The sequence below is a fragment of the Stegastes partitus genome, unplaced genomic scaffold (assembly GCF_000690725.1).
Source record: "Stegastes partitus isolate 25-593 unplaced genomic scaffold, Stegastes_partitus-1.0.2 Scaffold1863, whole genome shotgun sequence".
Lineage (NCBI taxonomy): Eukaryota > Metazoa > Chordata > Actinopteri > Pomacentridae > Stegastes > Stegastes partitus.
This window is the reverse complement of record NW_007579594.1, coordinates 89,155-101,245: the sequence shown is the minus strand read 5'-3', so window position 1 is coordinate 101,245 and position 12,091 is coordinate 89,155. Positions and strand designations below refer to the sequence as shown.

The following is a 12,091-nucleotide window of genomic DNA, read 5'->3' as shown; positions in this document are numbered from 1 at the left end:
AAAACATCTTAATATGCTTTATCATTTAAGAAAGCTGTCTCAGCCATCATTTTACCTTCATATTTTAAAAGCAGCGAATTTTGCTGCATTCAAAATTCATGAAAATGACATGCAGTGTCCAGTGACACCAAGCTTATAAACAGTCCTCCAGTCTCTTACTATGAATGTTGATCCTCTCTGCAAACGGTCAAAGTGTTTATATTTATTATATTTAAGTAATGTTTGTGTTTATACTGGTTGTCTTTTTATGCCTTTTTTCTTTTGCTGGAAGACGAGACTTCTGACGATAATTTTGTTGTGTGTATGGAAGTATATGATTAATGACAATAAAAAGGATTAGAACCTTGAAGAGGGTGAGACTCAAGGAAATAGCAAATCACAAAAGCTGTAGTGTAGGACATACGAGGATGTTAAATACTCTAATGCTGCAATTAAAACTGTTGTGTGATGATTATATAAATTGCTGCCGTGCTTCTTGTGTGACGGTTACACATTGGATGGTGCCTCCTGGTAATGCTCTTTAAAAAAAATGAATAAATAAAAAAAATCTATTGCAGTGATTATTGAACTGAAGCTTGATTTGGAAAATAAAATAAAATTGCAAATCCAACCTGTCAGAGAAAAGTAGATATTTTTTTACAAATTGTTCAGCCTTATTTAGATTAAAATTGTAATAAATCATTAATATCTGAAGTTATCATGGAAATAAATATGATTTGTAGCAAGTGTTATATGTAAAGTCTTTTACAGCAACCGGTTAATACAGACTGTGTTAGTCACCTGTTCGACTACAGGACAATATTTATTACAATATGGTAAAAGTTTTAGTGCACAGTTTAGATTTTATATATATGTATATATATATGTAGCAAGGGTGGTTAGTACCGTTGCTATACGGTTGCTGGTTCGCGTCCCGGTGAGGACAACCGTGATCTTTCTGCGTGGAGTTTGCATGTTCTCCCCGTGCAGCGTGGGTTCTCTTCGGGTTCTCCGGCTTCCCCCCACACAGTCCAAAAACATGTTGAGGTTACTTGGTGATTCTAAATTGTCCGTAGGTGTGAATGTGAGTGTGCTTGGTTGTCTGTCTCTAAGTGTAGCCCTGTGATAGACTGGTGACCTGTCCAGGGTGTCTCCTGCCTTCACCCTAAGTCAGCTGGTATAGGCTTCAGCCCCCCCCCCCCCGGGCCCTCGTGAGGATAGAGAAGGGATGTATAGATTTTAGAATCAACAAATATGCTAATAGTCTTATAGGATAAAACAGCATTACATGCCAGTGAAAGTGTTTAAATATATCCAGTACTTATTCACATGCTTTCATTGACAAATGGACTTGAATAACATGGATTTTCATTGGCTGTGTGCTACACACATGTCAAATAATGCACATCATATATACATGTCTATGTTTGGAAACTCACAACTGGCCACAAATGTTGGTAACGTCACTTTGCAGGGCAACATGCTGCATACGGACGACAAACATGATCCCCTGGTGTCGACAGTAACAGTGTTGTTTGAGTCAAAGGGACGCTTTCTGTATGTTACACTGTAATAAGGTCATTGTTTCTTTAATAGATGCAGCAAAACAGTGAAGAAGCAAAGCAGGAGCTCTCAATAAAAATCACAGCAGTCGCTCTCCATACGTTTTCCAGTTTTTATTGTACACAGCAGATATGACAGAGCAGCGTGTTAAATGTCAGTGTGATATTTACATCATCAGGACAGAAAGAATAAAACAGCAACAATATGAATTATTATTTTTCAAAAAATAATCAGCATTACATGTGACACAGGAAAGCTTCACGTCTGTCCACAGGGACGAACAGCTGACGTGAGATTTATACACGTTCTAACACAGGATCAACAGGCTGTTCTGTGCATCTTCATCATGGAGATTTCTTCTTTCTGGTGAAGGTTTGCTGGGTTCCTATAAGATAAAATATGAAAAAAAAAAAAATGTTAAATTTACATCAAAACAAAAACCCACTTTGTAAATCAAAAACTTTTAATTTTTTTAACTGCATTTTCACATTTTCACCTAAAGCCCTGAGCAACAAAATCTATTCCAACGCCACTGTTTCCGTTCAGTATTTTGTTTAAGGTCTGTATTCTAAAAGTGGTCCGGTAGCTCGATTGCTACTTGGAGAAGAACGCCACATTACCAGCCTTCTAGGATTAATCCGTTATTTTTGGCGGCAGGAGGAATAGACTATCTGTGAACCATTTTGGACTGTTCCAAGTCTAACTGAGCCGCTTCCAGACAAATTGACAGCATGTCAAACACAACAAATAACAGCAGCAAAGAGACACAAAATGACTGAAAACAAATACAAAGAGCAGCAAGAGAAAGATACCTGCAAAGATAGAAAATGAGATGCAAAGCCTCCACACAAAGAAGAACCAATATTTGATTTTATTTTTTTAAAGAATACAAACAGATGGTGATCCAGTGCAAAAAGATAAAAATCACCACGTAGACACACAAAAGGATTACTAGATGCAAAATGACCAGAGAGAACTGACTAAAAGAGACACAAAGTGAACACAGACAGGCAAAAAAAACCACAGCAAAGAGATTCAGAATCACTCAAAACAAATATCAAAAGTCAAAATGGCGACAGAGAGACAAACACAGAAACACAAAACAGAACCAACCAACTCTTGGACACTCAAATGAAAAACTAGATATAAAGTGGATGCAAACCAATAAATAATAGAGTCAAAATGAACATAAAGACAAAACAACAGCAGAGAGACGCAAAATGACTCCGAAAGAAAAAAAACCAAGGGACACAAAATGGCGGCAAAGAAAGGCAACCCATTACAAAGACACGCAAAATGACCAAAAAGAGAAGCAAGCTGCCCACAGAGAAACAAAACCAGTCGGCTCCAAACTAACTTGATGTATTTTTAGAAATCATAATAATATGTGCAGCTGATCTGCTCCAAGTCTGTTCTTCTAATTTAAGCAAAAAAGAACCAGGGTATGTAATATGCTGCAAGCAGTAGCTGTTTATGTTGATGTAGAACTCATGTAGACCAAAAAGGCTGCAGGTAGCGTCAGTTTCAGTGTGTATCTGCAGATTTTATTTATCTGGTTGAACAACTGCAGTCCACCAACATGTCCTCTGGTTCACTGCACCGCTAGCTCTCCTATGCTATCATGTTAGCATGTTTTTAGCGCCATTATTAGCATGCTAAATATAATGTTTTTAAAGTCACCCTCTAGTAAAAAAAAATCCTTTTTTTGTTTGTTTTGGTTGAATTTTCTTTTACCTTGTTAAAATGTCCAGATGGTGTTTTAAAATGCTGGAAGATCGTGAATGAAATAATCAATGAACGCAACGGCTGAGCATCTCCGCCTTGAAGCTTCAGCGAACCGACGACGGGTCTCAAAAACACGGATTCAGACTTCCGGGGTTTCATACGTAAAAGAACCATACTGTCAGCATGCAGGGTGGAGCTCTTAACAAATGAAATGTCGACCATGAAACACAGCGACGATGCCCTTTGACCTGCTGGGGGATTTTTAATCTCAAACACTTCACTCCTGGCATGTGCAGGAATTGCACGGCAGCTGAACAGCGATCTAAAAACTGAAGAGTTTCATCATCGGTTCATCTGTGAGTTATTTTACTGATTAGTTATTCTGTCTGTAAAATATCAGAAGGTCGTGTTTTGAGCAGGGAATCATCAGCCTCCATGTCTGGTAAAATCTTTTAGAAATCCTTTCCTTTGCGGAGAGGACTGTTGTTAATCAGAGGGGGCGTCTTGTGTTCAGTGGTGACAAACTGAACTCCTCAAGATGGAGGGAGATAAGCTTCACATAGCTTTTTTTTGATACTCACACTGACTGATCCACAGCCGCATCGTCAGCAGGACGTTGAAGACAATGGTCTTGAAGAGGATCACTCGTAAGCCCAGGACGGCCACAGATGCCATGCTCACCGTCTTATCTGCAAACAGCCACGTCACAAAGATTAAACCTGAGAAGCATTTTAAGCCCACAGCCCTGATCTCATTATCTCATTTGACTAATTGCACATCCTTCCTCATAGCTCCTACAACACACCTCCTCCATCCTCAATATTTATTCTGAGACCCTTGTTAGGATGCACCAAGACTGATTTCTGGACTGAGGATTTAACCCTTTATTGGGCAAAGAACCACATGTGGTAGCTTCCGCAGGCTTTAAAAATGGCAGGGGGCAGAATCACGTGACTTCATCCAGCCAATCAGTGAAGGTCAGGCTCCATCACAACACTGTCACTACGACCTCTGACCAATCAGAGTCAGCCTGAGTGATATTTTGACACAAGAGTCTTAAGTTTCCTTACGTCTGACTGGTGATTTGGAAATAAATGTCCTCTCATCTTTATGTGTATATTTTACAATAATTTATCCACATATTATTTGGATTTTTTTGTAATCATAGGTGGTAGAGGAATCGTATACGGTAACTGCCTTGACTTCAATTTGTAGCCTAAATCGGACACTTTTTTAAAAAAAAACGTCAAAAAGAAAAAAAATGTCCTCTTATATCCACCAATACCACTCCAGGGCTGAAATTTTACATATAGTATTTCAGTGAGTGCTCTATAAAGGGTTAAAGGTCAAAGAGGCTGAAATTAGTGAAATGAGCTGAGCCTAAAGTTACCCATCCAGTCAGATTCAACACTTACCTGGTGACATAGTATCTACACATGGAACATCTTCACCACTGGATTCTGAAAGACAAACAGAATTTTTTCATTTAAACCAAAATGTTTCAACTGTGAGCACGTCACATTTGCTGACTTCATTGAATCTCTTTAAAGCCGCTCACCTTCACATGCATCTTCACCATCATCTAGAAAAATGACCTGGTTGTACAGAGCGAGGTCTGGAGATATGCGTACAGCCTCAGAATCGTTGAAAAGGTTTGAGTAGTTACGATGGCCAAGTGCAGCATTGTGTCTGCTGAAACCGGTGGCCAAGCAAGCCGTGGTCCCGTCATGTTGCAGTTTGAAGTAGGATGGCTCGTACTCTGCCCCTGAAAAACACAAAAGGACAACTCATGAGCACAGGGGAATAATGTCCAAACATCTGACGTAGAAGGTTTTCGTTTGGTCTGTTCGATGAAGAAGAATCCAAAGACGATGGCACTCACAGACACACTGTGATTGAGACTCGTTCTGAAACTTCCACCTGAGCTGCTGTGACACCAAACAGATGCTGGTTTCTAAAAGCTGAACGTCAATAATGGATATTTTTTAGCACATTTATTCAGTTGAGTTTACTGCCTTTGTGTAATTTGTTTTTCGTGTATCTTGTGTTAACACAGTTTGTATGTTGTCCCCATTTTTTATTTTATTTTATTTTTTTAAACGTCAGTTTTCTTGAAAATATGTCCAAATAGATGTAGGAACTGCAACTGCAATTAAATAAATCAGACTATTTTGCTAGTCCCTCAGTTTGAGTATTTATTTTATGTTTTTTGTTGTTTTTTTTTTTAAGTTCAAATTGTCTGATTGCAGCATCTTAAATGTGAATATTTTACTCCTCTATGCCAGTAAACTATCATCACAGACCAAACAACTGTTTGATTGATGCAGAAAATTACCAACAGACCGATCAGTAGAGGAATTTACTGCGCTAGTACATATTTTTTTCATCCACTTTACTCCATCCATTGTTTGATTTGCTGTTTGGAACACATTTTAGCCATTTGGTGTTTCAGTTGTAGTTGTGACAAATCACATACAAAATACTGATGTTTATGCACCTGATACAAAAACAGGTCAAACATCTCAAAATAAAGCAAATTAGAACCACTTTGCATTTTCAGCATCTGCAGCTTGTCAGATGAAGCTGCACGTGAAAAACCAACAAACTCCAGATGTGGTTCTGTGACAAGCTGAAAGCAATGTTGTGTAAATTGTTTATGAAAAAAACTGCCATCAATTATCCATACGATTCAATTAAAAATATCCAACGAATTTCAGCAAGTCCATGTTATGAAAACGTCTGGTGTTTGACATGTTTTTTCAAATGTAATGTCACAGTTATATTTATTCTTTCTCATCTGATGAATCATCCAGAATATCGCGTACTACACGACATGTTTGACTGTTTTGTTCACTGGTGGTCCATAAAAGGCTAATAGATTTTTACACCATTACAAGGTTTCTATTGAACACGTTTTCTATTTTACTTTTAGATACATTCTAAATAGTTTTGTGAGCAAATTTGCTTTGGATGAACTTTCTTTCATAAATGGCGATTCTACAAAAGGCTGCCATGGTCATTAAAGTATCCTAAACTTAATAGAAAGGTTTATTTTACTCACTCGACTCAGCAATCACTTCTGATCCGAGTCCAAACAGGATTTTGTTGTTGTCGTAATTCACACAGCAGGTTGCACAAGTACAAAAACCAAAGTTTGTTTACTGTGAGCCGAATCACACTTTGTTGTTGCTCCTATTTATCTGGTAAATGATATATAGAAATCATTCATTATGATCGCAATTGGTTTGGGTTTTGTTAAAATAAATAAATAAATAAATAAATCAGGTACGTCTCTGTTAATGAAACCTTAACTATTTCACATCGTAAGCGAATCCGTAGCGTTGATGTGTGTAATTTAACAGTTAAAGAGAAGAAAATGACTGCAGCATTATCAAGGCTTTTCCGGTTTTCAAGTCATTCTGATGTAAGAATTTCTACTTAAAGAAAAATACAGTGATTCACTTACTGGACGACACGATCAGTTTTGTTCCACGTCCAAATACGGTTTTGAAATTGTCGTTATTCACACAGGAACTAACCCAGTTACAAAAACTAATGCAGCTCTTACACATCCGTCTGTTTCCAAATGTTCCTTCAAAATGAAATGTAGTTTTTACAAATAACCAGTCACTTATTATTTTATAACTGTGTGGCTTCTTGTTTCATTGTAGTTTGTTGACGTTATCGTACAGAAAATCAGAGACCAAACAGCCGTTGCTTTCATCTTGATTAACATTTATGTTCCTATTATTTTTGCTTCAGTCTTGATATTAGCATCATGATATTAGTTTTAGTTGACAGATTGTTGTTTGGTGGTGAAGATGTAAAAGAAATAAATAAAATAAGGCGCTGCAAAAATGAGACTTTACAGAATCCTGACATCATTCATCACTTTATCTCTAGCCTTTTACTTTCCACTTTAGTTCCAGTGCTTTTAGCGACTTCACTTGACAAAAAACAGACTTTCGGACATCTTTGACAATCCTATTCAGTAAAAACTTACGAGCCTGGACGTGAAGTTTGACCCCGTTTCCAAAAGTAAACTTGACTCCAGCATTCACACATTCATCACGTCCACAACGAAAACCACCAGTGGTTTATCCAAACGACTGCTTCACTAAAACACTGTTTTTGTTTTCATATTTCAGTCTGTTAGGTCTCTAAATCAGCAGCTTATCCTGACATATCTTTAGTTCATCGCTGATGCTTTTTAAGCTTATGTTGATTATTTAATGTCGGAATTTTAAAACCAGCCTGTTTGTAAAATCAGTGTTTTTGAGTCAAGGCGAGAGCTGCAGAAATTCCTCATTGTCCCTGCTTCATTCAGATTCATTAAAACAGTGTCAGAGCTTGAGTGTTAGGTGAGTTCGTCAGAAAGAAAAAGCGGCTGCTGATCTGAGCAGAATTCAGAAACACAACATGTTTAAGTGTATCATGTAATGCAGAATATCAGCAGAGCCAACAAAACGGTGGTAATAGACAAAAAAATAAGTTTGACTTTAACTCCTTATTTAACTTTGCTACTCACGTGTTTGAACTCTCAGCTGAATTCCTGAACCGAAAGTCATTTTCACGTTGTTGTTAGTCACACTCTGCATGAAACCTCAACAATAACCTGCTGACAGAAACTAACTACCCGGCAGCTATAATGTAGTTAAATCACCTTTATCAGCTGCAACATTTAGGTTTGATGAACACACTGGTGTAGCAATGATTATAATTTACATACAAAAAACATATTCAGCCAAATGAGCACTCTTACTTTTGATATATATATCGATGCTAACGCTTTTTTTTATTTTTTGACTTTTATTTGAAAAGGAGTATTTCTCCACTAAGGTAGTGCTATTTCTCCTTAAATATCCAAGTCCTTTGATGTGAATAATGTTATTTATTTATTTTTTTCCCCAAACTTATCAATGACTGTTTTAGTTCAGTACAGTTTAATAGATTCTACAGTCTTACTGTGTTGTATTTTCAGTTCAGTTCCTCGTCCAAACGTCAGCCTTCCAGTCCCATCAGTCACACATCGAAACGCTTCATAACGTCAACAGAGGCTTGAACGCAAAGTTTAGTTACAGTATGTTTTTACTGTGACCTCCCCTGGACGGCTTGCTAGATTCTTTTGGAAATGTTTAGGTTCGAATGAGCTGCAGATTACGTCTGTTCTGTTAATCAAACACTCACATTAGACTAATACGATTACGATAAATCACACATATAATGCAACGACATATATTCCTAGCTTCGCAAAAGGAGCAAATTTAGATTGGCAGAATTAAATACAGCTTTGGAATTTGGTTGTTATAGCAAAATAAATTCAAGTGCTGAATCAGAAATTATTTTTAAATGATTTCAGGGAAGTTTAGACAGTTGAATCAATGCTATGATGATAATATTAAGGACATTATGAAAAATTACCTGAAATAAACTGACTATCATTCTCTAGCAATAAAACAAGTATAATTACTAGTTTAATTCTAACAAGTATAAATATTAATCGTATTCTTACTGGACTGAATGAGGAGTTTAGTTCCTTTCCCAAAGGTGAGCTTCCCTGCACCGCCATTCACACTGTAAACACTATCAGCTCGCAAACCTCTGAGCTTTAAAACTCTTCATGTTTGAACTCTACTGAAAAAAACACCCAGTAATCTCATAAATAAGCAAACTGTCTTCTCATAATTGAAGAATTAATACTTTTTGAACCCTTAGTAAGTAAAACGACAATATTCTTCTTAAAATTCAATATACAGCTCTTGAATCCAAATAAAACTACGGTTTGATTTACAGTGTTGATATAAAGTAATTTAACTTAAACTACACCAAATTTGCAAACATTGCCAAATAAATGAGTTTGGTTTTTTTTGTTCAGAAAATTTAACAACATTACACCTAAATGCAAATATGGGAAGCAGAGTCTCCTAAGCCTTAAACTGTGAAAGATAAAAACAGACAACTAATAGATACATTATGCAATAAAGATTGGAATAGCTGTTGTAAGAGTAGCAGTTATTTCTCTATGCTGATGATGTGACTTCATACATTCTTCTCCAAATCAATGAAAACTTTTAAAGGACTTGATGATGAGATTAAATGCAGATTGAGATGCTGTTGGTTTGAATATGCTTTATATTTCTTCAAGGTTTGTAATTAGGAGTTTTTACTCACTGTTGAAGACGATGAGTTTAATTCCAGATCCAAACTGGAGTTTCTGCTGAATACTTCCAGTCACACAGTTCAGGAAGGCTGATCAATAACTCAGATATTCCAACAAGAATGCTAACGGTTTTATTTAATTTCTCTTTTTGTATTTTTTCAAGGACTATCTGTCGTATTAGACAATTTCTTCAGACAGGGTAGTATTATACTACTAGTGGTGCATTTATTTCTGCTATTTACATTATTATTATTTTTTTTTTTAAAAAAGGAAATATGTTTATTTACCCTAATATCTTCATTATTGTTTTCAAAGAAAAAGTTTTGGATTTGTTTGGTACAGCAAAATTGTGTCTTTAAGCACTGAATAACAATTATTTTGAAATTAGTTTATTCTTTCTTCAAGGCCCTGACCTTGGAAGCAAACTGCTCTCCTTTATAATCACATCAGCTTTTATCCTTTTCTTTCTGGATGTTTGCTAATGCATAGTGATTAATTAGTTTGTTAAACTTCTGCGTTTTGAATTTGTCTTGCGAGGTTTTGCACAGTTGGATCAATGGTACAAAGCTAGTGTAAAGAACATTTCAGAAAATTCCGACAAAAAAATGTTGCTGTCATTCTCAATAAAACAGATAAAAATATTAATCTTATTCTCACTGGACTGAACGAGGAGTTTAGTTCCTTTCCCAAAGATCATCTTCCTTCCACCATCATTCACACTGTAAAGACCATCAGCTCAAAAAACTTTGAGCTTTAAAACAGTTTAAACTACACAGAATAAAACACCCAGTACGCTCATAAAAACCGCATGTGAATGTTTTGTGTTAGTATATACATAGATGTATAAAAATGTATCAATGGAAAGTGGAGTTGTACATTTTTACAGTTGTGACCATTTATATGGAAAAAGTCATTGAAGATGTTACATAAATCACACAATGAACATGAGAATAACTATGTTGTAAAAATACACTGTATGCTGATGATGTGACTTTATATGTTGCTCTGCAAATGAATGAAAACTATCACAGGACTTGTTGATGGGATGAAAATCAGTTTCAGATTCTGTTAGTTCTTTATGCTTGTTTATAGTCATACTTCTTTACAGTTGTGATTTATTTGTAATGAACAGTTTTTACTCACTGTCTTGGATGATGAGTTTAACTCCAGATCCAAACTGCAGTTTTTGGTAACTGGATGCAGTCACACAGTCTAGAAAGCCTGAGCAATAACGTTGATTCTTCTTTATTAAGTTTTTCAGATACTCCCTGAAGAACTTTAAGGGTTTCAACTATTAATAACCCTACACTTTGCTTTTTTTTTTTTTTATTACTTGCTTCATAGTTTTCAGTGAAAGAAAATAAACAACATTTATTGAAGTACTTTTTTGATTCAATAATATTTTCATTTTCTGCCACTTTACACTGAACTCTACTACACTTCGGAGGGAAATATTGTGTTTAATATATTCATTATTATTCTTAAAGAAGCAATTTTGGAATTTGTTACAGCGATTTTGGATTTAAGCACTGAATCAAAATGATTTAATTGATTTCAGGAGAAGTTTAATCTTTCTTCAAGGCACCTACCTTTGAAGCAAACTGCTCTTCTTAATAATCACATGAACTTATATCTTGCTTTTACTGGATTTTTGTTAACACATAGTAAAAATTGAATCTTAAATCTTAAACATTTGCTTTTAGAAATTTTCTTGAAAGGTTTTGCGCAGTTGGATCAAGGTTATAATGGTAATGTTAAAAACATTTTAGAAAATTACAACTGAAAACAAGTTACTTGCATTTAAGTATAAATAGTAGTCACAGGTATAAAAATTAATCTTATTCTTACTGGACTGAACGAACAGTTTAGTTCCTTTTCCAAAGACGAGCTTCCTTGTAGCATCATTCACACTGTAAACATCATCAGCTCCAAAACCTCTGAGTTTTAAAACTCCTAATGTTTGAACTCTACTGAATAAATCTGATACATGTAGCATGTAAGTGTTTTGTGTTAGTTTATATGTTTTTAAAAAAATGTATCAATGGAAAGTGAAGTCATAAATTTGACAATCATGAATATTTATGTGGAATAAGTCACTGACGATGTTACATACATCACACAATGAAGACTGCAACAACTATTGTAAAAATACTGTTAACACTGTATGCTGATGATGTTATTTTATACGTTTTTCTACAAATGAATGAAAACTATCAAACAATTTGATAATAACATAAAAAGCAGATTCAGATGCTGTTAGTCTATAATTGCTGCAGGTTTCTTTAACTTCTTTACCTAATTCATTTGTAATGAACAGTTTTTACTCACTGTCTTGGACGATAAGTTTAATTCCAGATCCAAACTGCAGTTTTTCATAACCAGACGTAGTCACACAGTATAGAAAGGCTAAGCAATATCCTGGATATGTCCTATGAAGTTATTTTTGAGGGAAAATCATGACCTCACAGCAGCATTCTTGAAAACTACTGAACTCCAAAAGTAAAACAAGACATTTGTTTGGATTTTCCCACTAAATAACTCAAGAAGAAAGCACTAACCATCATTAAAGTTTAGAGAAACAAACTCTCAGTTAAAATGTGAAATGTCTATATTTACTGCAAACTTGTTATAATAGTTTTCACTCACTATCTTGGACGATGAGTT

The 12,091-nt window shown here is 35.5% G+C and overlaps 1 protein-coding gene across 1 annotated transcript in view; it reads right to left on the bottom strand.

Annotated features, from left to right (window-relative positions):
* Positions 1-1,642: 1,642 nt before the first annotated feature.
* Positions 1,643-12,091, bottom strand: part of LOC103372948 (uncharacterized) — a gene marked incomplete at its 5' end in the record, with an annotated part of 43,799 nt that continues 33,350 nt past the window's right edge. The window contains 4 exon segments of the mRNA XM_008302727.1: positions 1,643-1,927; positions 3,849-3,956; positions 4,683-4,727; positions 4,826-5,032. Of these exon segments, the coding sequence (XP_008300949.1) occupies positions 1,926-1,927; positions 3,849-3,956; positions 4,683-4,727; positions 4,826-5,032 (362 nt within the window).